The sequence below is a fragment of the Gopherus evgoodei genome, chromosome 14 (assembly GCF_007399415.2).
Source record: "Gopherus evgoodei ecotype Sinaloan lineage chromosome 14, rGopEvg1_v1.p, whole genome shotgun sequence".
Taxonomy (NCBI): Eukaryota; Metazoa; Chordata; order Testudines; family Testudinidae; genus Gopherus; species Gopherus evgoodei.
In genome coordinates, this window is record NC_044335.1 from 6,197,022 (window position 1) to 6,222,849 (window position 25,828).

The 25,828-nt window shown below is 49.3% G+C and overlaps 1 protein-coding gene across 2 annotated transcripts; it reads left to right on the plus strand.

Moving 5' to 3' along the window:
- The first annotated feature begins 346 nt into the window (after positions 1-346).
- EEF1A2 (eukaryotic translation elongation factor 1 alpha 2) lies at positions 347-25,828 on the plus strand. 2 transcript variants are annotated; one of them, XM_030533459.1, is made up of 8 exons: positions 347-454; positions 2,506-2,719; positions 7,100-7,279; positions 9,675-9,971; positions 19,841-19,991; positions 21,825-22,081; positions 23,092-23,326; positions 25,474-25,828. In XM_030533459.1, exons 2-8 carry the CDS (start codon positions 2,576-2,578, stop codon positions 25,599-25,601), a joined length of 1,392 nt encoding a protein of 463 aa, XP_030389319.1. In that variant the 5' UTR covers positions 347-454; positions 2,506-2,575; the 3' UTR covers positions 25,602-25,828. The 2 variants fall into 2 exon arrangements, with proteins under 2 accessions (XP_030389319.1, XP_030389320.1); XM_030533460.1 differs by having other exon boundaries at positions 352-458.

The following is a 25,828-nucleotide window of genomic DNA, read 5'->3' on the forward strand; positions in this document are numbered from 1 at the left end:
TCCCCCTCCCAATCTCCTCATTCCCCCTCCATCTCCCCATTCCTGCATCTCCTCATTCCTCCTTCCCTCTCTTCATTCCCCACTCCCCCAATCTCCCCCTCCCCACTCCCCCAGCTCATTCCCCCAATCTCCCCCCCGGCTCCTCATTCCCCCAATCTCCCCCTCCCCACACCTCCTCATTCGCCCTCCATCTCCCCAATCTTCCCCTCCTCCCCACTCCCCCTCCCCACCCTCTATTTTTCCCTTCCTCTCCCACCCTCTGCCCCCCGCCCCTGGCCGCTCCCAGGCGCCCTCCCCCTCCGCCGGCTCCGCCCCGCTCGGTACCGCATTGCTGTAGCGCAGGGGGTCACTGCATTGCGCCGGCACCGGCAATAGGGGGACCCCCTCCCAGGGAGATAAAGCCGCCGGAGCCGAAGCTGGCAGCCTCCGCTGTCTGAGCCCGGCGCCGCCACCGGTAGGTAAGAGCGCCCAGCCGGGGAACGGGGGCACGGAGCCGGGGATGCAGGCTCGGGGGTCCGCGGCCGGGGCCGCCGCAGAGCCAGGGGCTGCAGCCGGGGCCGGGGTGGGAGGAGGCGCTGCAGCGGACGATGCCCGGGCAGCGATGAAGGGCGAGCCGTGGCGGCCGGCGATGCAGAATAAAAGGGGCGAAGGCTGCCCCGGAGCTGGTCCCGTCTGCTCGCCGCTTACGCCGCTCGTGAGCTGCCAGGTCAGGGCAGTGTCATTGCGGCGGCTGGCGAGTGCCTCTCCTCCGAGCTGGCCGCGCCGGGGCTTTGCAGCGCTGGGGACCGGCTCCCAGGCGGGTGAAGCGGGGAGAGAGAAGGAGATCGGGCCGGGGGGGTGACCTTGTGGTGACACCCCTAAGGAAAGGGAGGGAAGAAATGCAAACATTTGGGATTCGCAGATCGCTCGGAAAAGATGGCTGGATTTGAAAATTGGGGGTAGAATTCAGCATGGCAGGTGCTAGGGAAGGCTTAAGAAGTGGAATATTAGCCCATAACTGCTTTGAACTAGCCCAGTCTGGGGCAGCCCGGGTTTAAAAATAACCCAGAGGGAGGGGCAGAGAAGGGGAGCCTGTGTCACCAGACTCCATCAGGTGCTGTGTGTGGGGGTTTTGACCGTTGGCAGAGCTTGCACAGAACTAAATTTTCCAGCCCAAGATGCCAGACCCTCCTACCCACTTGTAAATAAAGGCACTTAGCATCTTTAACCCTGAAAAAAAATACGGTCCAGAGGTTTCTTAAACCATTGGAGGTTGCTTATCTTGATGTGTTGCAGCTGGAGGATGTGGGATGCACCCACTAGAAAGAGCTGCATTCGTTTTTGTTGGCTTATAATATGCATTAGCATAACTGATTTAATGATACCAGCCAGGTCCATGAAGGGTGAAAAGGTGGAGGGGTTTGCTCCTGTCCTGGAAGGCTGCTCTCAGGGGATATAACCAAGTGCATGATGAAATCTGTATTACAACAGCAAACTTTCCCTGACCTCTTTTAACTTTAAAGGTGGATAAAAGAAATTAATTTTTATTAGTCAATGGACTAGGCTCGTATTCTGCACAGTTACTATAGCAGGTGCAGCGCTGCAGGGTCCTGTGTGAGGCAGATAGCTGGGTCTATTGCTTTTATACCTTCTTTCTATACCTCTTCTTCAATTTTATCATGATGTGTGGAAGAAAATCCCCTACTGCGTGCTCTGATGGCATTGCTGAATTTTCTGCAAGCTCCCAGGCTGCTTCCATTTCACCTTCAGGGGTAGAGGGCTGAGCATGGGTTATTTTTGTCCGTTCCCTTTTGTGGGCACCATATTGTCATCCTAACCACAAGCTCCCTGGGAGATTTCAGTCCATGGGGAACCAGAAAGGAATTGAGTATCTTATAGGACCTCTGTTGAGACAAGCCTAGACAAGAATGAATGCCTGAGAGCTCCGCGGAGAGCAGAGCAGTGCGTGAAATGGAGGCAGTGCTTGGAAATCACTGGAATTTTTAACACAGAAGCACCAAGAATAAATCAGTAACAACCCCCTGTAAGTGAGGCTGTCAGTCTGGCAGGGTTTCAAGGGCTAACTAGGATAATATGTTTGGGGCCCCTATGATGTGTCACTTTGAACGAGCAGTCTCATCACCTATCTTTGGCTTGCTTGCAAAGGCTGAAAAGATGGTGACTTGCATGGGGCTTGGAAGGGTTTACACAGCATACAGGAATAGAAAATGAGTGGAGTTAGCATCAGCCACAGCAAATCCTGAGGCAGGCAGGCTCCAACACTGCTGCAAAAAAAGGAGGTGGACAGACTAACCTGACTACGTCTGGCCTACATCCAGCTTGCTGGTATCTGGGAAGAGTGTGCCTTAATTCAGGAGGCAGAAGGTAAAAATATGTCTAAATAGCTACACAGTGTTGTCATTGTGGCTGTCAGATTCAGCCTGGGTGAAGCTGCTGGGAAGGTCTTGTTGTCCTGGGTCTTGTTGCTGTTAGACTCTTTTGATGTTCTTGTTTGTCTCTCCCCAGCCTCCACAAAAAACTGCAGCTGTTCTGCTCCTTTGCTTAGCGTCGGCCCTTTCCAACATAACCCAAGAGGATGGGGAAGGAGAAGACACATATCAACATTGTCGTCATTGGACATGTGGACTCCGGGAAATCCACCACCACTGGGCACCTCATCTACAAATGTGGGGGCATTGACAAAAGGACCATTGAGAAATTTGAGAAGGAAGCTGCTGAGGTGAGGCCTCTGACCCTTCCCATGCCTTCCCCTTTGTCCCCTCCTCAGCAAATGAATGATGGACAAGCCCCGTAGATCATCCAATCCATCCCTTGCCAGTGCAGGATTGTTCCCTACATTTCCTCCCTTCTTCCTGTGCCTCTCCTCAACCTTCCCTCTACTCTTCTGCCCTCCCTTTTTCCTCTTCTCTCAATATCCCTTTGCCGCTGGGCCTTTCCAACTCTTTTGGCCTTGGTAAAAGAGGACATTTTGGCATTGGCATTTTGCACCCTTTTCTCTGGGTCTTCCAGATGGCTGTGGAACTTACCCACATTGGTATAACTTGGCAATAAGAGTTGGGCATGATTTGAAAAATATATGGGAGATTTACAGGGATAACATATTATACCTTTAAAAGAATAAAGATTCTGGGAAATAAATGCTTGTACTTTAGAGTGTAAGCCAACATGTAAATATTGGGAGCTAGAAGGAAGTTTTCCCTGGGAAGAGATTATTCCATTATTGCCCGATCTAGGATTTCTTGCATTGTACTCTGAATCAGACGGTCTTGGCCATTGTTGGAGACTGGGTACTGGGTAGATGGTCTGATCCAGTCTGGTAAAACTGATTTACATTCTTGGGTTTGGGATCTTGTGTGTAGTTTTGACAGTAGCTATCAAAGTAGAAAATCTGGTCTGAAATAATGTGTTACTTCATTTAATTTTATGATTTCTTTTATAAAGGCAATAATAATAGCCGCATAATAATAAATGCATTTATCTGGCTTTCACCATAGAACATACAAAGCCACAGCATATAACAAGGGAAGATACGTAGAGTAAAAGGGAAGGAATACCTTTACAGAATGACATTTTTAAATTAAAAGAGCTCAGAATGTGGCAATGGTAAATTCTAGTGAAATGAACCATTAGGAGCATTGATGCATTTTTCAAAAGGTCTGTGGCCATCATAAATCTGTGTCTTTGTTGCTTTGATTTTTCTTTGTAAAATTCAATATATGTAATATACAAAAATGGCAGCATTTTTCGAGCTGCCAGTCTTGAACAGACATTTTGCTGATTGTTTCTTAACGCCTTGCATTTACGGAATAACATCCAGGATAAACCACCTTTTTCTCTACCTTGTCATCAGTTCCCTTTGCAACTCTCTCAGCAAGAGCTGTATCGTGTGTCTAAACTCTGTTTTAAAATGGCCTGTGCTATTCTCGTAGATATTTTTGTCCTGTACCGATGAGTGAGATGCAGCATAATTAGGTTGTTCTAGATGTGATTGCAGCCACTTGAATTGAGCGGACACTTTCACTGACTTGCCAGAATATGCAGGGGCTAGAAGCTGCTATTAATAGCCTATTGACTGAGCTTCCAGACTCCATTTTCTGATGCAGGGCTGTGGAGGGGTTTTTCTTTGACTACGTTGCATTAGGAGGAAATGGAGGCCTGCATGAATAAAAAAACAAAACAAAATGACAACCACCTCTGCTCCCCCCCCCCACCCCAGTACTATTTTATCTTTTCTCCTTTTTTTTTTTTTTTTAAAGAAAGAATTATTTCACTAGAGAACAGAGGTTGTAGTAGCTTGGAAGGTTTCTTTATTCATTATTTTTGATCTCAGAACATAACTGTCCTTGATACTTAGCTTAACTGAGAAATATCAGGCAGTTTCTGGTATTTAACAGTGGACTTATTGTGCAAAGCTAGATAATACAGGTTTTTTTTCTGCACCGGTTCTGGGTAATTGAATATACCCAGTGAAAGGGACCTGGGGGATGGCGGGGGATCTGTTTGTTAAATAAAGGCTCACATTTGTCTTCAAGCTATGCATGACATTGTAAGTTTTAGTGTGATTCAGCACTTATCTGGAAGGTCCAGCCCCTCCCCCCCTCTGTGTGTGTGTGTGAGTAACCGTTTCTCTTTGATTCTCAATCATCTCTTTTTTTTCTGAGTGAGGAGGAACCTTGTGATGAATCAGATAAGAAGGCACAGTTGTATGTTGAAGGTATAGTCTATAGAGATGAGGGTATGAACCATCCCAAATACATTCCGACTAGATTTGAATCCCGGTCTGCTCTTCTGGGAGGACACAGTTTGACAGGCAGTATGGTTAAGCAAGCAGAACAGTGGTCTGTGAGGCCAGAGACCTGGGATCTCTTCTCAGCTCTACCTGTAACCTTCCTCACACTATACCTCAGTTTGTTCATCTATGAAATGGGGTTGTTGATACCATCTCTTGCAAAGCACTTTGTATGAAAAGTGCTATATGAGATCTATGTATTGTTATTAATAAATTCCACTAGCTAAAGCAGTTTCTCTGGTACTTTTTCTCTGATGTTGCCACACTATTTCAAACTGTAATTATTTGCAGTAAGAATAACGCCTGTCCTTTTCTATTTCTAATAATGTGCTAGACAAATAAGTATGCAAGCTTGGAAGGAGTTAAACTGTTAGCACTTGCTCAGATCCCAATTATAATCTGAATTCCTTGTAAATTCGCTGTAAGGACACAGGGACTGCTTGGGACCTTCCTTTCTTTGTATAGCTTTTTCCAGTGCCACCAACAGATAGCTAAGGACATGTGAAGATGCACCTTTGGAAATGCATGGAAACTCCTCCCTACCTATTCAGAAGAGGTAGGCTTTCTGTTTGCTCGGTGTGGCAGTTTATTTCCGTGTAGCAAGGAGTCCGTTCTTCAACTATTTTAGGACTATGCCCATCACCCTCTGTAGCCAGATGCAAAGTCATTCCCAAGATAAATCTGTGTAAGCAGTCTGCACTCCATTAAAATTTATACTTCACAAATCGAGCCCAGGGGAATCACGGCTCTATATCTCTGGGATGGAACATGGCAGCTGTCTAAGGGATTGATCCAGTGTTCACTGAAGTTAATGGGAGTCTTTCCACTGACTCTGATGGCAATGGACCTAACAGAACACAGTAGCAGAACATCCACAGTTAAGTTAGGGAGGATAAACTTTTATGCAGCGATATTAACTCTCATATCTCAGGACATGAGCAACAACTAACAGCCTGTGGTTAGGAAGAAACTTCCACTGTGGGTGGATCATCCATAATTACCCCATATGAAGTTTATTGCACCTATCTTTGAAGCATCTAGTACTGATTACTATTGTAGACAGGATATTGGACTAGATGAATCTGCTATGGCATTTGCCATGCTCTTGAGAACTACATAGGAAGTGGAGAAGCATGCCATGGCAAATGACCTAATTCTCTAGATAAGGTCTATTTGTTCGATTTAGAATATTTCAGGTGTTTTTAAAGACTGGAATATCCTTGAACATTAACACCTTTATTTCCGCAAGCACTGCCAGGCAACAGCCAAGTAACTACAGTGCATCTCAGTCAGAAAGGCTATTGCAGGCTAGATCTCCCCACCCCACCCCTCTCTCTGAGACTTCATTTTCATTGGTAGAAGGTTCACACTTGGGGAGGGATGCACAGAACTCCAGTGCAGGCGGGGAAAGAGCAGCTCCCCCTACTGGTATGATTTCAGAAGGCTCTGTTCAAGATTTGGCATCAGAAGGCCAGAGGGAGGAAGATGGACCCAACATATGGCAAAACCTAATTTAGTGGCTTCCTCAGCTATATGAATATATGTAGATTGAGACATACGGGGGAGAAACAGGTAGTGAACTAATATGTGGGCATAATGCTAAATTGAAAAGCAGTACAACAAAGAAAACATGATTTTACTCATTAGCTAAAAAATCACAGCAAAACTTTACCTATGAGCAAAGCCTGTCAAACCAAGATGATATTTACTTTGATTAGCCCCACACAGCACGGTTTTATGCATTGGATATCTCTAGCCACGATTTCATCCATTAGTCAGCAATATCATAGCATAGGTTTGCCCGTGAATTCATCCACTGCTTAGCAACATCACATTGCTCTTTTATGCAGCAGCCAGCAGTATCCCATCATCATCTCATTGATTTAATCTATCAGACATTATACTGTGGTGGTGTTCATTTCAACTATTGGCTGACTACAGCGACACCTGGACTTCTGGATTGAGAAACAGTGTTTTCTGTTAGCAACATTGCACAGTTTCACCTAATAGACAGCAATATTGGGTCAGGGATTTTTCCAGTATTGCACCATAATTCTTTACTATCATGTCCTGTTTGCCTGAAAGAAGAGCTTATTTCCTTCAATACAGATTAAGGACCTGGGCCTGCTGCCATTGAATTCAGTAGGGTTTGTCTTTAATGTTTGCAACTTTGCTCCCTATTTGGGTTTCTGAGCTCGTGAAGGCAGGTTACTGGGATGCCGCATCATCAGCTGACCTTGTTTCTGGGCTCAGGTTTCTTCTCATCCGGTGCTCTCCTCTTTTTTTTTTTTTTTTTTAATCACTTGCTAGATGGGGAAAGGCTCCTTTAAATACGCCTGGGTGCTGGACAAGCTGAAGGCTGAGCGCGAGCGTGGTATCACCATTGACATCTCCCTGTGGAAGTTTGAGACCACCAAATACTACATCACCATCATTGATGCCCCGGGCCACAGAGACTTCATCAAGAACATGATCACAGGGACCTCACAGGTGAGAACAATGAGAGGAGGAACAGAAGGATTGTAGGTCTTAAAAGTGAAAATGTGCCATGCTGGTGGGCAGCACCTGGGAAAGGGACTAGGTGACACCCTGGGGTGCAGGATGGATGGGGGTGCCCATGCATATTTTTGAAACCCTAACTTGGGGGGGTTTCTATCTACCAGACTTCATTTCAGAATCCAGCAGATGAAGATTGAAACAACTGGAAGCTCTTTCATCTGCACATCGTGCTGCACCATTTAAAAAAAAAAATCCAGAAATGCCAAACCCACAACCTCCTTCTGTATTTGGAATGTATAGTGGTGCAACCCCAGCTGCAGCTTAATGTTTCATAGAGTTTAAGGCCAGAAGGACCATTAGATCTGACATCCTGTATATCAGAGGCCATTACATTTCACACCAGTACCCCAGTATTGAGCCCAGTAACTTCCTTCCCATGGTGGCAGTACAGTGTGCTGTAGAAACACTCACTGATAACCAATGTGCATGAGGCCTTTCTGTGTCTGGTAAGGCCCACCCACTAATCTCAAAGCCCCTCCCCCCCCTTTGATGTCCTCCCAGTTTGAGCTAACTGTCCCTCCATGGCCAACAGTGGTTACAGAACTCTCTGCAGCCAGAGGGACCGTGGGAAAGGGCCAGGGGAAAGGGAGTCCTATAGTAATAATTCAGGTCAGTAGAGTGCTTTAAAATCCTAGGATGAAGGTGCTAACAAAACACAGAGTGTTATTAATTAACTGACCCTCACAATGCTGCCAAGCGACGCATAATGTCATTAGACTCAGACTGGCCTGAGAAGGATGAATATTCAAAGTGAGCAGTGCTCCCTGGAGAAAACTGGGCTTTGGTGCCTTGGGAATCACACACCACCTTGCAGTCCCTACCACAGGCCTGCTTCTGAGCGGTGCTGAGCAGCTGCAAACTCCTGCTGTGGTTAGCAACTCTCCAGTTCAGGCCTTGGAGCTACTTCTCTAGATCGCTGTGACAAAATATAGCAGTCATCGGAGTCCACCTGCAAGCGGGAAATGTTGGCTGGCAACGCTTCGTTACGTGACACAAAATGTATGGCCTCTGTTGGACTAAATGGGAATCCCATGTGAGCCTTTTCTGTGGCTTTTTGGTCTCACAAAGTGACCCACTGCAGTTATGAAGATGAATTTTGCCTTGATCCCTAACATGCTCCCATTCTGCCGCTCAGCATACAGAACTCGTCTGGGTCCTGTTTTAGACAACAGAGATCATTCCACTGATTTCACTGGGAGCTGGATGAGCCCTAACTGTGGCAATGTGGAGTTAGATAACCTATGTCCTGTGAAAATTAATATCGCGATGCTCAGCTGGGGTCATGTACTGCCTTCTCATGTCTGCAGGCAGCTTCCATTGTAGTCCCTATATGCAGCGGAGGACGGAACGGGGTCATGAGAGAACTCCTGCCTGAGAGAGGGGATAGATAATGGGTTTGTGCACATGGGGTTTGATCCAAAGTCCATTGAGGTGAGTTGGAAGATTTCCATTGGTTTCAATGGGCGTTAGATCAGGCCCCTGCTGTGAATTCGAGTTGGACAGTCTTGTCCTGGTCCCCAGCCCATGTCACAAGACCAAGCTCAACTGGCAGTCTGGTGTAGCACAATTGGCACACGAGTTATATGGGTTGGAGTTTCCGTAGCACCTTCTCACCCTGTCTCGAAAAACTCTGGAGTACTCATTTTGGGCCTATTAAAATCCCTGGCAATACTCCCACTGATGTAATTAGGAGCAGTATTTAATCCTCAACGAGCACCACAGAGAGAAGTATTGGATAGGAGCAGGCTTACCCTGTTCTGGGGTGCACTGGGCAGCCACTCACAAGCAAGGAGAGATTGAAAGGATCAGTAGGGTCTGAGAAACTGTTTCGGTTTCTAGGTGGCCCCCCAGTCACTCGCAGGTGAGCGCTGTACATGCATTAATGAACTTGCCCTTACAACACCTTTGTGAGGCAGGGAAGTATTATTAGCTCCATTTTACAGATAGGGAACTGAGGAACAAAAGAATAAACAACTTGCTGAAGATCACCTGTGGCAACAGCAGGACCATAACCTAGAACTCCCAAGTACCAGGCTATGGCCTTCACTGCAAAACCATCGTCTCTCCCTAGTACAATAGCAAATAATTCTCTAATAGGGGAGAGCTGGCTTGGCAGGATGTGAAAGAGAAGGCTTGCTTTCAAGATGAGGATGCTGTTACTTATCTTGTAGGCTAGTGGGAGCAGTCAGGTCAGAGAGGGAACCTGCATGGAGAGGTGGTTATGAACCTTCTCACGCAAGAGGAACCAAGGACAAAGCAGCGGAGGACAGATCTCCTTTGGGCTGGCAGCAGCACCTAATTTGCTTTCTGTCTTTCTTGCTCCCAGGCTGACTGTGCCGTGCTGATTGTTGCCGCTGGCGTCGGTGAATTTGAAGCTGGCATCTCCAAGAATGGGCAGACCCGTGAGCATGCCCTTCTGGCCTACACGCTGGGTGTCAAGCAGCTCATTGTTGGCATCAACAAGATGGATTCCACAGAGCCGCCCTACAGTGAGAAGCGTTACGATGAGATCGTCAAGGAGGTCAGCGCCTACATCAAGAAGATCGGCTACAACCCTGCCACAGTCCCTTTCGTGCCCATCTCTGGGTGGCATGGGGACAACATGCTGGAGCCATCTCCCAATGTAAGTGTGCGTGGGTGCGGTACTAGACTTGCCTCCTCAAAGCTGCTCAAGTCCAGGCTGAGGTTGACTGTTGTGCTGTGCAAAATGAATGCAAATTGCATGCACCCCTGTGATGCAAAACGGCCTGTGTTGCACAAATAGATCTTTGTCCCACAGCTTTAATCAAGCTGACCAAATGTAAGTGGGCCTAGTGTTCAGGGCCCTGATTATCATCCTGCGTTGGACTAATACCAAGGCAGATAAGTGTAAACAGCTGCAGGAGTTGATTTGAGTGACTTCTCCTAAGGGATTTAATTTGAAGGCCTTTGGTTCCTAGCAACCAGCTCCATCCAAAGCGGTTGTCAAACCCAGGGGGAGCATAACACGTTTTCGTGCACTGTTTGTTCAGTGAAATAACACAAACTAGGTCATGCCCTTGGAATGGTTCCCTTTATTCAGTCTAGTTTCTGCCTATCAAGCACTGGGAAATTCTCCCAGACGTGTCTGTCAATACAGCAGCCACCCATTAATTTGTATGTGTGTGTGACATTGATTCACTGTGTGTGTGTGTCACTGGATAAGTCTCTTTACTCAGGCAACCCAAGACTCTCCAAGAAGTTAGTCATGAAAGTGATGGTCCATCAGATCATCCAGGATTGTTCCCTACAGGACATTAGCTAGGGTTATGCCTACCCTAGTTTTAAATGACCCAAGCAGTGGAGCTTCACTGCTCCCCTTTGGAAACCATTCAGAGACCAACAGAGGAAGAATTTCCTGACACTAATTCTAAATGTCCCTTTCTGTCTAAATTTGTTCCCATTCCTCCTAGTTGTATGTCATGTACTATCCTAGAGAATCCCTCTCCTTCCTCAGCAGGTACATCCTGGACATACTGCTATATTGTTCTCCTATTTCCCCCTTAGCCCTCACTGCCCCAAGCTGTGCATATGTAGCTCATTCACTCTTCCTTCCAAAATCAGTCCTTCATCCCACTGATCTCCTCCGAACCTGCTTTGTCCAGACCTTTCTGATGATGTGGTACCTAGAATGAAAAGAGCTATTTCAGGGACCGTTTATTGTACCAGAAGCAGCTCCTCCCCCTATAAGGCATATGACCTAGTGGTGAGCCTGTTCTGTACACTGCCACATGGCAGGACCACTTCTTGGCTTCCCCAGATGCACCCCATGGCATGTTTTGGGGGCTTTTTTTTTTTTGCATGGCAAAATCAAAATATGAAAATTAACTTCACCCCCTCCTCTGCTCAGCCGAGATGGGAGGAGAAGAGAAACTGCCGTTCCCATGATAAAGAGAAACGTCTAAGCTCTTAGGCCATGTCTACATCTAAAATTTTGCAGCGCTGGTTGTTACAGCTGTATTAGTACAGCTGTATAGGGCCAGCGCTGCAGAGTGGCCACACTTACAGCAACCAGCGCTGCAAGTGGTGTTAGATGTGGCCACACTGCAGCGCTGTTGGGCGGCTTCAAGGGGGGTTCGGGGAACGCGAGAGCAAACCGGGAAAGGAGACCAGCTTCGCCGCGGTTTGCTCTCGCGTTCCCCGAACCACTCTGCAAACCGCAGGGAAGGAGACCTGCTTGCTCGGGGTTCCGGGAACGAGAGAGCAAACCGGGAAAGGAGACCAGCTTCGCCGCGGTTTGCTCTCGCGTTCCCCGAACCACCCTGCAAACCGCAGGGAAGGAGACCTGCTTGCTCGGGGTTCCGGGAACGAGAGAGCAAACCGGGAAAGGAGACCAGCTTCACCGCGGTTTGCTCTCGCGTTCCCCGAACCTCTCTGCAAACCGCAGGGAAGGGGACCTGCTTGCTCGGGGTTCCGGGAACGAGAGAGCAAACCGGGAAAGGAGACCAGCTTCGCCGCGGTTTGCTCTCGCGTTCCCCGAACCTCTCTGCAAACCGCAGGGAAGGAGACCTGCTTGCTCGGGGTTCCGGGAACGAGAGAGCAAACCGGGAAAGGAGACCAGCTTCGCCGCGGTTTGCTCTCGCGTTCCCCGAACCACCCTGCAAACCGCAGGGAAGGAGACCTGCTTGCTCGGGGTTCCGGGAACGCGAGAGCAAGCCGCGGAAGGAGACCAGCTTGATTACCAGAGGCTTCCTCCTTCCACGGAGGTCAAGAAAAGCGCTGGTAAGTGTCTACATTGGATTACCAGCTTCCAGCGCTGGATCCTCTACACCCGAGACAAAACGGGAGTACGGCCAGCGCTGCAAACAGGGAGTTGCAGCGCTGGTGATGCCCTGCAGATGTGTACACCTTCAAAGTTGCAGCGCTGTAACTCCCTCACCAGCGCTGCAACTTTCTGATGTAGACAAGCCCTTAATCTTGCAGCAGCTGTTCCCTGGTGGGTGTGACAATAGGACTTTGCACGGGCCTCCTGCAGTTGTCAGCACACCTTTGTCAGACAGCCGTCTCCTAGGATAGTGACGCTCCTATAGTGAAGTTTTTTGGTGGGAGAAAACTAACCACTATCCAAGGGGAAGAAGTCTCCGGTGGTTGGGCTTGTGACCTGACATCTGTAAGATCTCAGTTCAATTATCTGGTCTGGCACAGACTCCCCAGGTTATCTTGGCCATGTCATTTAGCCTCTCTGGTGCAACTGTTCCCCACCTATTAGAAGGTGGATAATAGCACTGTCCTTACAAACAGGGCTGTTGTGAAAATAAAGACTGTGAGATGCTCAGGTACATTATCCTAAGTATATCGGTTAAAGGAGGGATGTGCTGTAATTACACCTATAATGATGAAACGTTATTCAAACATCATTGAACCCCCATAGGACAAACTGGTCAGAAGAGGAGCAGGCTTAACTTAGAAGAGAATATTTGTCCCCTTGGACTTTAGAGAGTCTCTTCCTCTCCCCGTGAAGCTGGGGTATGGTCCGTCTTGGTCACTACAAGGAAAGTACCAGGGGTTCTTGACTAGACTCATGTTAGACAGGCTTCCAAATGTCACCAGTTGCTGGGTTGGGGAGATGATACTGAGCAATCCTCCTATTAATAGGTCGGGCGGTGGAGGTGCAGATTGAGGCTGTGGCGTGCAGGGCTTTTGTTTTTTTTTAAACTTACTTGAGAGTGGGCTGGCCCCATTCATCCAAATAGTATTTTCTAATATAACGCTACTCCTTGGTGTGCCAAGCTTATGTGCAGAAATAGCTTTCCCGTGCCAGACAGAGGCAGCTGTCTCTGGGGCAGGTGGACAGCAGCTGTTTGAACAGCACATCAAAATGCCCCTGTCGATTGAAATTGCAGCGGGAGTGTGGGTGGGTAGAATTTTAACACTCTTATGCTCATGAACGCACCACAAGACCCTCAGCATTGGCTCAGTCAGGCTGAGTGATGAGCTGTTGCAAGGTGCTGAGCAGTCTTGTCCCAATCTAGCAAAGCACGTAAGCCCATGCTTAATTTTAAGTGTATGAATAATGCCACTGACTTCAGTCTTGCTTACTGACTTTGTTGGATTGCAGCCAGTGACCACAGCAATTTGCAGGATCAGGCTCTGCAAATGACCAGGACCTAAATCTTATCTCTTACCCAAAAGTTCAGACTAGCACCCCCTACCGCCACTTCTCCTAGGAGGGTTCTCGTGAGAAGCAGCATCTGGGTTTTTCCCCCTTACAGTAAAGGCTTGATTTTGTTTTTTTCACCTCCATTTTCTGGCTGGGTTCCATTAAAGCACAAGGCAGTCACATGCTCTGAAGTCACATGCTCCGAATGTGCAGCTCCTCTGGGATGAGAATCCATGAAACTGCTAGAACCTCTGGCAGCTTCATTGTCCTCCATGCCATGGAGTGGCCTCATCCAAATAAAATAGGACACAGCCTGGCTGCATTTGCTGCAGGAGATCTTCGTGAGACCGTCATTTTGGACCAGTCCCCAGTTCCTACTTTGGATGCAGTGAGGAGATCGGAAGTAACATACACTGGCCGGCAGAAGGTTCTATGCTACGGTCTCAGCCATCTTGGCACCCTGCTTCCATACCGAGCTTGTTTAAGTGCTCGTGCTGTCAAACCAGCGTTTCTAGAACGGGCCAGTGGAGTGCTTGATTTAGCATGTGCCCAGCAGTTTACAGGTTAAATATAATACATTCCACTGAACATCAATTCCTAGGCCTCTGTTGGTTCTACACAGCGGGGGAAGATGTGCAGCTCACTGAAGTTAGCAGAGAAATGGATTTCAGTGGGCATGTGAACTTGGCTTTTCCCTTCCCCTTGCAGCTTTCTGTCTCTTAGAAGCCTATTTCAGGGAAGGTGTCTCGAGCAGAGGCCATTTACCCCGGTGGTTGGCAATCCGGTATCAGGCTCTTTTGGGGCCAGCTGATGAGCAACAAGCCCCTTTAAAGATCAGTTCCTTGATACAGCCCTGAAGGCAGTGTTTAATTTGTAATGAAAGAGGCGGTGGGTCAGGCAGTGTCTCCACACTCTCCTTCCCACCCCAGGGTCCTCTCCTTTAGAAATACTTGCCAAGCAGTTCTGCAGAATGAGCTGCTAAAGGATCTGGGGCTTCTTCCCTGAATGTCCCCCGTGTGGGAATGAGTGGCTCCTGGGAAGGGCCCGTGATCACACCGAGTCCTGCAACTGGAGGCTGCTGGACTATTGCTCTCTCTATCCTAGCCAGTAGTTTGGACAAAGGCATGAAACTCAATCTGGAAACTGATACTCGTTCTCTCTTGCACCGGCTGGAGGAGAAGGCAGGTGCAGGGCTGGCTGCCAACCACTGTGGTTTCGATCTTTCCTGCCGCACAGAAGCAGAGGCTCCTCCAGGCATAGTCACTTGCCAGAGCAGAGGGGGCTTGGGAGCGGTGCAATTTCCTGGAGAGGCTTGAGCCATTTTAATCAATGGAGCAGTCCTCTCTGCCTTTTCCTTAGTGTGGTTATTGTATCTCTGTCTACCAGATTCACAAGCCCCTGCAGGCAGGAGGTCAGGTCTCTGGCCCTATAGGCCCAGGCCACAAAAGGTGCAGCACAGAGAAATGCAGCTTGGCTGGTCTTGATTTCAGCAGGTCAGTCCTCTCTCCGACAAATGAAACTCCAGCCTGGCCATAGTCTCCAGTTAGCAGCTTTGCACCTGTATAGGCTCTAGCCTCCACATTCTGTAGTTTTTAACCCATCCCTGCCTGGACACTGACCACCAGGAGTGGATTCCATTCTCACCAGCCAACCTTGGCCCTCAGATTAGGTCACCGCCCTCAAGCCCCCTCACGGAAAGCAGTCACTGCTCCTTGCTGGTTCCTCAGTAGGGGTTAGGTACCTGGAAGCAAGCACAGGGACCTGGTGGAGCAGCGAGAGGCCCTCCAAATAGAGATGGTGGGAGTCCTCATGCTGCATCCTTCAGAAGGCAGTGGAGGACTTGCTAGAGTGTGAGCATTCCCGGATGACTCACTCAAATTTCTGGGTCACCCAAATTCTTCCCAGGGTCCCTCTCACGGTATAGCTCCTCCCATCCCATGCCTCCGCCCTGCCTGAATACACCTGTCTCCAGGGCCGGCTTTAGACCTATTCTACCAATTCCCCTGAATCGGGCCCTGCGCCTAAGAGGGCCCTGTGCCCAGTGAGAATCCTTTCCCTGGCTAGAGGCGCCTTTTTGATTTTTACTCACCTGGTGGCACTCCAGGTCTTCGGCAGCACTTCGACGGTGGGTACTTCGCTCGCTTCGGGTCTTCGGTGGCAGGTCCTTCAGTGAAGGACCTGCTGCGGAAGACTCGGAGCACCACCGGTGAGTACAAGCCCCACGTGTGGCTTTTTTTTTTTTTTTTTTTTTAGTCATCCCTGCTGGGGCCCCATCGAAACTGTTCGAATTGGGCCCCGCACTTCCTAAAGCCGCCCCTGCCTGTCTCAGTAGAAAGTCCCACAACAGAGACTATTCACAAGAAGATCGGGGGTAGCTGGCTTCAGAGCCAGGCCTGGATTGTGAGTGTTGCCCTGCCTGAAGGTGCCAGGTGGGAAGCATCACATGGAGAGACAGTTTCTCTGCTGCTTCGTACTTGTGTTGCCATTGACACCTGTGCGAAGTGGGTGTGAAGTGGTACCAGATCAGAGGGGCAGCCCTGCATACTCCTAGCTGTAGGTGACAGTGCCTGGCGGCAGAGAATCAAGCCCTGATGATACAGGGGACAAGCAACGTCCATAGTATGTAGAGACAAGCGTGTCTGTGCTGGGAAGTGGACATGGGTGAAGATTGGGGAAAACAGGAGAGTTTAAGTCCATCTTTGTTGACTAAAGGGACATTTTGCTTGCTGATGGCTCCCAATCCTACCCCCGAGGGGAGTAGCTAATGGATTCTGATACTGAACTGCCTCCTAAATACCGGAAATGTTCTGGGCAGGAAACTGCAGAGGAGCTAGCAATGAGGGGCTCAGGCAGAAATGTCACTGTAGACAATTCTGTGCTTTCTGGTGTCCCATGATCTATGGGGTGTTGTCACTGTCAGGGACGAATGCCAGAGAGAATGTCAGTGATGGCAATGAAGGAGACTTTCCACCAGATGGCACAGTTGCCTCACATAGTCTCAGCCAAAGGTTTCTGTAGCCTGGGAGGTGCAAAGTCCTGAGCTTTGATGCGGAGGAAGGTTCACTCATTTATCGGCCCTGAGGTGCTGAAAGGGCAGATGTGCAGAGGAAAACCCACCTGCCTCCAGCAACCCTAGCAGGGCTCCAAGGAGGCACTGCCAAGCCCGCAGGGCGCAAAACTCATCAGGCAGCTCTTCCAAAACCATGCGATTGGCTTGGAAATAATCTCTTTTTTATTTGCGTCTTGGTTTTGAGCCTTGAGGAGTCACATTTTCAGGCTTTTCTGTGGAACAACCAGGGCTGGAACATATCAGAGGGGTAGCTGTGTTAGTCTGTATCCACAACCCGGAGTCCAGTGGCACCTTAAAGACTAACGGATTTATTTGGGCCTAAGCTTTCGTGGGTAAAAACCTCACTTCTTCAGAAGCATGGAGTGAAAATTACAGATGCAGGTGTAAATATACTGACACACGAAGAGAAGGGATTTACCTTACATGTGGAGAACCAGTGTGGACAGGGCCAATTCAGTCAGGGTGGATGTAGTCCACTCCCAATAATTGATGAGGAGGTGTCAATACCAAGAGAGGGAAAATTGCTTTTGTAGTGAGACAGCCACCCCCAGTTCCTATTCAAGCCCAAAGTAATGGTGTTAAGTTTGCGAATGAATTGTTGCTCTGCATTTTCTCTTTGAAGTCTGTTTTGAAGGTTTTTTTGTTGAAGGATGGCTACTTTTAAATCTGCTATTGAGTGTCCAGGGAGACTGAAGTGTTCTTCTGCTGGCTTTTGTATGTTACCATTCCTGATGTCTGATTTGTGTCCATTTATCCTTTTATGTAGAGACTGTCCGGTTTGGCCAATGTACATGGCAGAGGGGCATTGCTGGCACATGATGGCATATATCACATTGGTAGATGTGCAGCTGAATGGGCCCCTGATGGCGTGGCTGATGTGGTTGGGTCCTCTGATGGTGTCGCTAGAGGAGATATGGGGACAGAGGAGGCAACGAGGTTGTTAAGGGATAGGTTCCTGGGTTAGTGTTTCTGTGATGTGAGCTAAAGCAGCCCAGCAATGGCTCCAGTTCCTCCCCCGGCATGTCCTGCACTGAACTCTGTGATGGGGAGCAGCGGAGGGCTGTTCCACCCACCCGAAGCCATCAGGGAAGCGAGAGGTGGAAGCTCCCAGAGACCTCCTAAGTGACGGGGAAGCGGACCGGCAGGGCTCTGACATTCACGGGGGTGAACACCCACCTAGAGTGGCCATTGGCTCCAAATCAGGAGCCTGTCAGTAGACACCTCTCCAGAGGGAGTGAATCATGGATGAGGTCCTGGTAACTCAGCTCTGTGACTCCTTGTCTCCTGCTTCTCCTGTCTCTCTTCTTTGTGACTCCCATCTGAGGGCATGGGCTGTTTTCTGAGGGCACTGGGCTCAGAGTCAGCAGGCCTGGGTCTCTGCCACTGAGCAGCTGGGTGACCTTGGGCAAATCACTTCCCCTCTTCGTGCCTCTGTTTCTCCTCTTGCCTGTTGTCCCTTCAGAGGGTAAGTTGTTTGGGGCAGGGGCTGCCTCTCCCAGTGTTTGTACAGCACCTGGCACAGTGGGGCTGACCTTGTTTGCTCTTGTAATGCAAATAATAAAATAACAGCCCTCTGCTTGCTACGCTAAAAAGTCCACTCTGTGGGCTCTTTTCCTTAGGTGGCCAGTGAGAGATGCAGGGCTGTGCATCACCTCTGCAGCCACTCTGGGGGGTAGGAAGTCCGGCACTCAGAATGCACTGGGAGATCTGGGCTCCCCGCGCTGGGTTTTCCCGGTTACCCCTAACGTCAGGGTTAAAGGAACCTGATGGCATGTGTCCCTCTGTCACCGCTGTCTATTGGATGGACAGGATCAGGCCTGTGCGAAGGGTCAGCTCTCTCTGCTGGCTGAGCTGAGGTGTGGCTGCTGCAGCTCGCCGGGAAGAGTTTTCTTTTTGAGAGCTGATGGTTGGGAATTCTGTCCTGCAGGGTTAGCAGGTGGTCGCACTGTCTTTGTGTCGGTGGCCAAAGAGCCAAACGCGAAGGGAGGTCTGGGAATGGGCCGCTTGCTACCAGAAGCTAGCCACAGTCTCGATTTGCATTGCAAGCACAAGATGGAGTTTCCTGGCATGGTGCCCCATGAGGGTTGCTAGGATTTGGCAATCAGGTCTGGGGGGAGCTTAGCTTCAGTGCCCGGAGCAAGCTGCCAATTAAATCAGGCAGTTAAAGAGTCACTGACACCTGCTGCTTTGAGTAGACTCATGTACTTGACTGGCAACACTTGAAGGCATCTTGCACATTCAATTCCGCGTCAGCACTCCCTGCCCTGCCCTGCCCTGAGGTCGCCTGTCTTGCTTTTCCAGCTCTTTAGCACTCCCTTCCATCTGTCTTTCCTCTCAATGGGCCATCTCACCATTTTCTTCGTCTTCTCCCTCTTTCCTCCCATGCACGCCCCTCTCTGACCTTCTCTACACACTGGACTTGCATGCGTTTAACCTGGTTTTAATCCAGTTTGGTGAAACCGAGCAAACCCCTGCGTGGATGCCTTTTATTTCAGTTTGAGTGACTTAGCTTAACCCTGTTCCTGATCCACAGACTTAAGGCTGAGACCAATTTTCAGAGGATCCACGCAGATTTTTGCCTTAGTTTAATGATGTCAGTTTTAAGTTGCACCCGTAGTTTAAGCCACTGTAGCTCTGCCCGTAGATGAGCCCGCTGTGTTTGTCGCAAAATAGGGGGCATCCCCTCTCTAGAGCGTCCAGCAGTCTGCAGGCTTGGATCTGCCCCTAGCTGAGGTTTAGTGAGTCATCAGGGCAAAGGTGAATAGGGACAGATTTGGAGGTGGACGGAACAGTCTATCCATGCATAACCCAGCATGCAAAGGGAATTAAAAGACCATCATGTCCACTGTCCTTCCTTCCCAGAAGGCTGTGTCACTGGATTACTTGTGCTAACATATGGTGTGTGCTGCTCCTAATGAGAGAAGTGAATGGGGGATGGAAGGCCTTGCTGGAGCAGCTGGTGAGTTAAGGCGGGCAGATCTAGATTAACACACAGGATGATATGGCAGAAGGATTGCTCCTTGCTAAATGGTCGAGCAGATTAAGACAGGTCAGCAGGTGACTCATATAAAGCACCCGAGCTCATATAAAGAGCTTTCTGTTCTCCTGGAGAGAAATGAGCCTCTCTGTCTCGAGACGGGGTTCAGATTCAGTGGCTGAATGGCTGTCCCAGAATCATACGTGGATACGGGGCTTCTAGCAGGCTCATCTCCTGCTGGAACGCTTCTATGGGACGTTGGGTCTGAAGGGTTCTGCCGCAGAGAAGTGTCTGCTCAGTGCATGCTTCTGCCCTTTTGTTCTCTAGATGCCTTGGTTCAAAGGGTGGAAGGTAGAACGTAAGGAAGGAAATGCTAGTGGAGTGTCGCTGCTGGAAGCTCTGGATACCATCCTGCCTCCCACCCGTCCTACAGACAAACCTCTGCGCCTGCCCCTTCAGGACGTCTACAAGATCGGCGGTGAGCAAAGCTGTTGCTGTCTTCTCTCCCTAATTACAGCACCCTCTGGTGGTCGGACCAGAGATTTCCCCCACAGTCATTGTCCACATTTTCCAGATCTAATTGGGCTGACTTAGTTGGACTTTGCAAACTCCACCCAAAATCAAAGCTGTAAGGGTTGGAAGAAGCTAAAGGGAACACTGAGTTAGGACCATTGCAAAGAGACCCATCAGTGGCTAGTTTTACAAGGCTGGAGATTTAGGGAGGCATTTGCAGAATGTTTCTTTTGGGGGCACAACCTGCACCCAAAATTAATTTTCTGAGCATGAATGTTGTGGGTGCAAGATTGTGCCTGGAAACCGGGGTCTGCTGAAATCTGGTCTAAGGCCCAAAGGAAATGCATGTTAATGATTCCTTGCTAGGAACACGTGTCTGCCTCATAAAATGGCCACTGATCTTTGCACAGCTGTCAGTCTGTGCTTAACAGGAGCTGCCGGACAGAATGGCAGTGGGCATGGCAAGGCCTGGTCAGAGGTGCCCTGGCAAAACTGTGCCAGAGGCCAGGATCGGGGCAGCAAGGAGGCTCTGAGGTAGGTGCTGTGGCTGAGCTCCCTGAGAGAAGGAAGTTTGCCCAGTGCCTGCTGGTGCTATGCCCCAATGTCACCAACGCTGTGTGACACACAAGCACTAAAATTCACTGAAGAAAAAGTCAAATCAGCAAGCCAATAGCCTGTGCCCTTTAGAGATCCTTCTCTGCCCCGTTGGCACCTGGTCCGCCCCAGAGTCAGGTGCCTTCCAGTTGCCGGTGTCAATCAGTAAGACCATGTTAGCTAGCCTGCCCGGCAAGCTGTGTCTGGAATATTTAAGCCAGACTGTCTCCTTTGTCCTGGTGAACTGATGTCTCAGTGAATATAAATATCTTGCAGGAGTCCCTCCTGCTTAGGCACAAGGCAACGTCTGCTGAATCTCTCACAATCAGTTTGCAGCCCCTCCCCTAACCCTAGCTAGGACTTACTCAGTGTGGAAGTCAGGCATGGATTGAATTTTGCTCCCCTAAAGTGCATTGTTGTGGCCTGGGCTTTTAGTCGTTAGCTGGCCGCAGCAGATCACATGGTCATTAGTTAGTGGGTCCCAGTCAAGGGCATGAGCAACAGATACAGAGGGTTTTCCCATGGAGTAAGATGAGTGTTTGGAGGAAAACAATACCGCGGGGGATACGAGAACTGACTCCAAGGAGGGGATGAATCCAGCCAGGCTTCCTGGCCTCTTTGCAAGGTCATTTCTATTGGTGTTTCTTACGTAACTCATGGAATTTTCCAAACTCTTGAGATGGAGAAAGTTGGTAAAAGGCTCCCCTTTGGTTAATACCCTCTCTCGTTCTGTTGCTAATTCTGAGCAAGTATCGGGTGCGTTGTCAGGTCCGGTGTCAAAGCACTTAGCAATATTCTGGCCAGGAGATTGCTTTCCTGTCCCTATGAATTTAAAGCAAGAGGCTTTACACAGGTAGAATGGAACCTCTTTCGGATGACCAGGGCCATACAGCTAGTCCTGGCTACGAGGTCCCTTCTTTGAGCTATAGAGGGTTTCTCAAAGCACTGAATGAATATCATTTATCAGGCACAGATCACGGCATTGCTGTGGGGCCCTGGTAGCTGATCTTGCCCCCTTGGTTCTAGATTAGGCCCTAAATAAGCAAATAGTCCCACATCTTCTGCTGATGTAAACTGACATAGCTTTACTGACTTCAGTGCTTTCCACCAGCTGATGGTCTGGCCCATGGACTCTGGGAATATGATACGCTGATTGCTTTCAGCTCTGCTGTCTTCATGTCACCTCCTCTCCCCTCCCTCGCAGGTATTGGTACTGTCCCAGTGGGCCGTGTGGAGACGGGGATCCTCCGGCCTGGCATGGTGGTGACTTTTGCCCCAGTGAACATCACCACTGAGGTGAAGTCGGTGGAGATGCACCACGAGGCTCTGAGCGAGGCCCTGCCAGGAGACAATGTCGGCTTCAACGTGAAGAATGTTTCCGTCAAAGATATCCGCCGCGGGAACGTCTGCGGGGACAGCAAGTCGGACCCGCCCCAGGAGGCCGCGCAGTTCACGTCTCAGGTCAGCAGCATTCAACAGTGACCAGGTAATGGGGGTCTATGAGAGTCCCATCCATCAGCGCATGCATGGACAAGCTGGTCACAGGTACGGAACAAACCCAAGGCCTGTCTATTGGTGCATCAGGTTGCCGGGATGGATAAGATTATCTCAAGAAAGGCTATCCCAGGCAGCAGCACTTCTGAGAGGCTGGTAGAGACTCTCACAGCCAGCTTGAGGTGAAGGCTTTATGTAGTGCCTTTCTCCCAGAAAGATCCCAGAGCTCTTAACTATCTGTTGTTCAAGGTATGTACATGCATATAGAAGAATCGCTTTCACCACTACCGAAATGTAGCCACCTCTGAGGTGGAACACAGCACCTGTTGAACAGTGCACAGCACTACATTACTCAGCACTTTAGGGACAGCAAGCATAGTGGATTGTAGCCTAGTGGATTCCGTGTATGCAGCTGAAACTTCGGGGATTTTTATGTACCCGTATATACCAGCCTTTTGGGTCATTTATGCCATGTTTCTACTTCCCTGGTTTAAACCCAAACTGGGCATGGTTGGCTTTTCATGTACCTTAGTCCCACTACTGCTTGTTAGAACTGTCATATTTTCCCCTTCAGCGTTTCTCCATCAAGGCGGGGGAGCTGAGGTGAGATTGTATGGGTCTCTATGAAGGCTGGGCCGGGAGAGGGCTTGTAACAAACGGATATTCTCCAGCGATGAGACAATTACCAGATGAATCTCTCGCTCACACGCAGCCCAGGGAGCTGGGGTTAGAACACTGGCCCATCCACATCCAAAATACAGGCCTCCTAGCGCTTAAACTAAGGGAGAACTCTGAGAGCTGTTAGTGAAAGTCTGTCTTATTGTCATTGAGTGTGAGCCACGAGATGGCAGTATCTTCTTCACTCCCTGCCCCCACAGCATATTGTGTACTTGGGCTGCGTGGGAGCGGCAAGGGGTTTCCTTCATGGTTTTTGCCTCAGTGTACCCTGGCGAGCTCCATTTTGTTCTGTGTTCCAGGTGATCATTCTGAACCATCCTGGCCAGATCAGTGCTGGCTACTCCCCTGTCATCGACTGCCACACCGCACATATCGCTTGCAAGTTCGCTGAGCTGAAGGAGAAGATCGACCGACGCTCCGGCAAGAAGCTGGAGGACAACCCCAAATCTTTGAAATCTGGAGATGCTGCCATTGTGGAGATGATCCCTGGGAAGCCAATGTGTGTGGAGAGCTTCTCCCAGTACCCACCCCTTGGTGAGACAATGGGTTCATTGTTTGCCTCCTGCTCCTGCTCTACACACCCACAAAAGGGGGGCTCAGGGCTGATTATTTCCCCAGGCTGTGGTCAGTTGTTACCTCCTGGAAACCACGTGTCACGTCAGGGTGAGGAGGTCCCTAACTGGAAAGACACTTGAGCTACTTAGAGTCTCTCTGAGTCTGATGATGTAGCATTTATGATGCAGGCTGTGAATTTTTGGGGTTCTCTGGTCTAAATCAAATCAAATCCTAGCTAACAAAGTGTGTCATCCGCGAACAGGCTACTGCACTCAGCGGGATGGATCTTTCTGGGGCAAGGGGTCCCAGCTCCTGCAAAGGGGGATGTGTTAAAGCAGATCCATTTGGATGCTGTCATGCAGCAAGATGTATTTATGTGGTAATGCTTTAACTTACACAGCACAAATCTCTAGTAACACTTTAATAATGTGATTACAGAATCTTCACTTCATTGAGCCACAGTGCGAAGGCTAGCTTGATAATAACCATGAGTTTAGATTACTTAGCCCAGCAACAATTCCCATATAACTTTCACTCCTTGCTTAGAGGACAGAAGTACCAATAACAGGGTAAGTGTTCAGTGAAGTGGTATCTATGTGTAACCCTTCTGCCCCTCTGAATTGGCAGCAACAAGGGCCAGGTTCAGTATCCAGGAGTTCCGTTTCAATAACACCATGCATAACCGGCTCGAGCCCCCACCCAGTGAGCTGGGACACTTACATACTACAGCCCCCTGGGCGCCTCTAGGAGGCAATACTTCCCCTCTCGCAAGCACGGAGTCTGAGTGTAGCAAAATCTTTTTAATAAAGGAAGGAAACAATGCAGCATCCCACTGGAGAAACACCACAAACAGGATTATAACACAAACCATAAACAAATAAACAAAAACCCACCCCCAGGTATGTTTGGCAATGTCCTTTTCCCTTTAGGGTCTTAAATCCAATCACCCCAAAGTCCAACAACCCAAAAGTCTCTGGTCAGTGCCACCCCAGAATTCGAGAGTTTATCTGCAGAGTTTTACCCCTCCCAGCTTGGGTGGAAAGGGGGGGGAAGTCCACACAGGGTGTTAAGGGGCACCTTACGTGGGCCAGGGCCAACTGCTCCACCTCTCTGTGGAGTTCTGCTGCAGCCTTCACCACAACCAGCTCCACCACACCAGCTGTGCTGCTCCTCCAGCGGTCCCTGCAAACCGCTTCACTTCGTTCACTGTTCCATGGGCTGCTCCAGCACGCTGCAAACTGCTCTGCCAGCTGCTTAACAATAGGTCTTCAGGCTCCCCCACTAGTTAACATAGCACTTGTGATCTCAATTCAGCTCTTTCAGTGATTTCAGCTCTTAGTAGGGGAGCCCTGGTGCTGGTGCACCATTGGCCCAACATGAATTCAGTTCAGCAGTCTCTAGATAGACTCCTAATAGAATTAAAAATTAGCTCTACTCTTTAACAGTGGAGAGAGGAGGCTGTGCAGTTGGTGTTCCAGGCCCTCAAAAGGGGCCCATACCATCAGGTACACACAACAGTACCCAACCTCTCAATTCATGGGGTTTTGGAACCCATGTCCCATGTTTAGCAAGTACCACCCAACTGAGGTTGAGTCATTTCTGTCACAAAGCAGTCCCATCCCAAGCTGCTGTGGGGTTATGCTAAATGGGGCTGGGGGGTGCATGCCAATGCAAATTCTTAAAATTCTTTCCGCACTCTACAGTTCACCACCAGATGGGAGGGTAGCGCTCATCCTGACTCTGCTTACCTGTGTACCTTTCTCAACTGAGAGCCTGATTGGCAGCTCTGTAACAACTTGCAGGCCTTGCTTATTTGCCTAGAACAGTGCACCTGCTCATACAGCTAATAGCAAGGTGCAATCTGTGCACACCTCTCACAGCCCTACTAGAGTATAGAGGGAGAACTGCATGCTGGGATAGGTAGTCTCAGCTAAATTGCATGCTGGGATCTGTAGTCTTCCTCCTCTGTGCTAGTCTGACCACCATCTGCCTGCTCTGGGCATGGACTGGTCAGAAGGGGGCTCTAGGTCTAATCTGAAATGGGGCTCTCCAAGTGTTAAAGAGACAGCAACACGCTCCTGTTGTTCTCATGCCACCTCCTTCCTCTCCATCCCCCCACCCCGCAGGACGCTTTGCCGTGCGCGACATGAGGCAGACCGTGGCCGTTGGTGTCATCAAGAACGTGGAGAAGAAGAGCGGTGGTGCTGGCAAGGTCACCAAGTCGGCCCAGAAGGCCCAGAAGGCTGGCAAATGAATTGTAGGCTCCCAGTGCATTGCGCAGAAACCATCCCCGTCACCAGGATGCTGCCATCTTCTCCCTGAGGCGCATGTCTGCACATCAGCTTGTAAGAGTTTATATGTCAACGACTGGATGCTAACCATTAAGGTCCAGTGGAAATTCTTTAAAAGGAAAAGCATGTTCCAGCGTTTGTGAGGCTTCATGTTAATTTTACCAATAAACTGGTGCAACATCCACAGTGA

Excerpts from the sequence above, each read along its gene's own strand:
- EEF1A2 (XM_030533459.1), top strand. The coding sequence starts at position 2,576 with ATGGGGAAGGAGAAGACACATATCAACATTGTCGTCATTGGACATGTG. Across the intron at positions 2,720-7,099 it reads TTGAGAAGGAAGCTGCTGAG|ATGGGGAAAGGCTCCTTTAA; the intron begins GTGAGGCCTCTG and ends ATCACTTGCTAG. Across the intron at positions 22,082-23,091 it reads CCGCGCAGTTCACGTCTCAG|GTGATCATTCTGAACCATCC; the intron begins GTCAGCAGCATT and ends TCTGTGTTCCAG.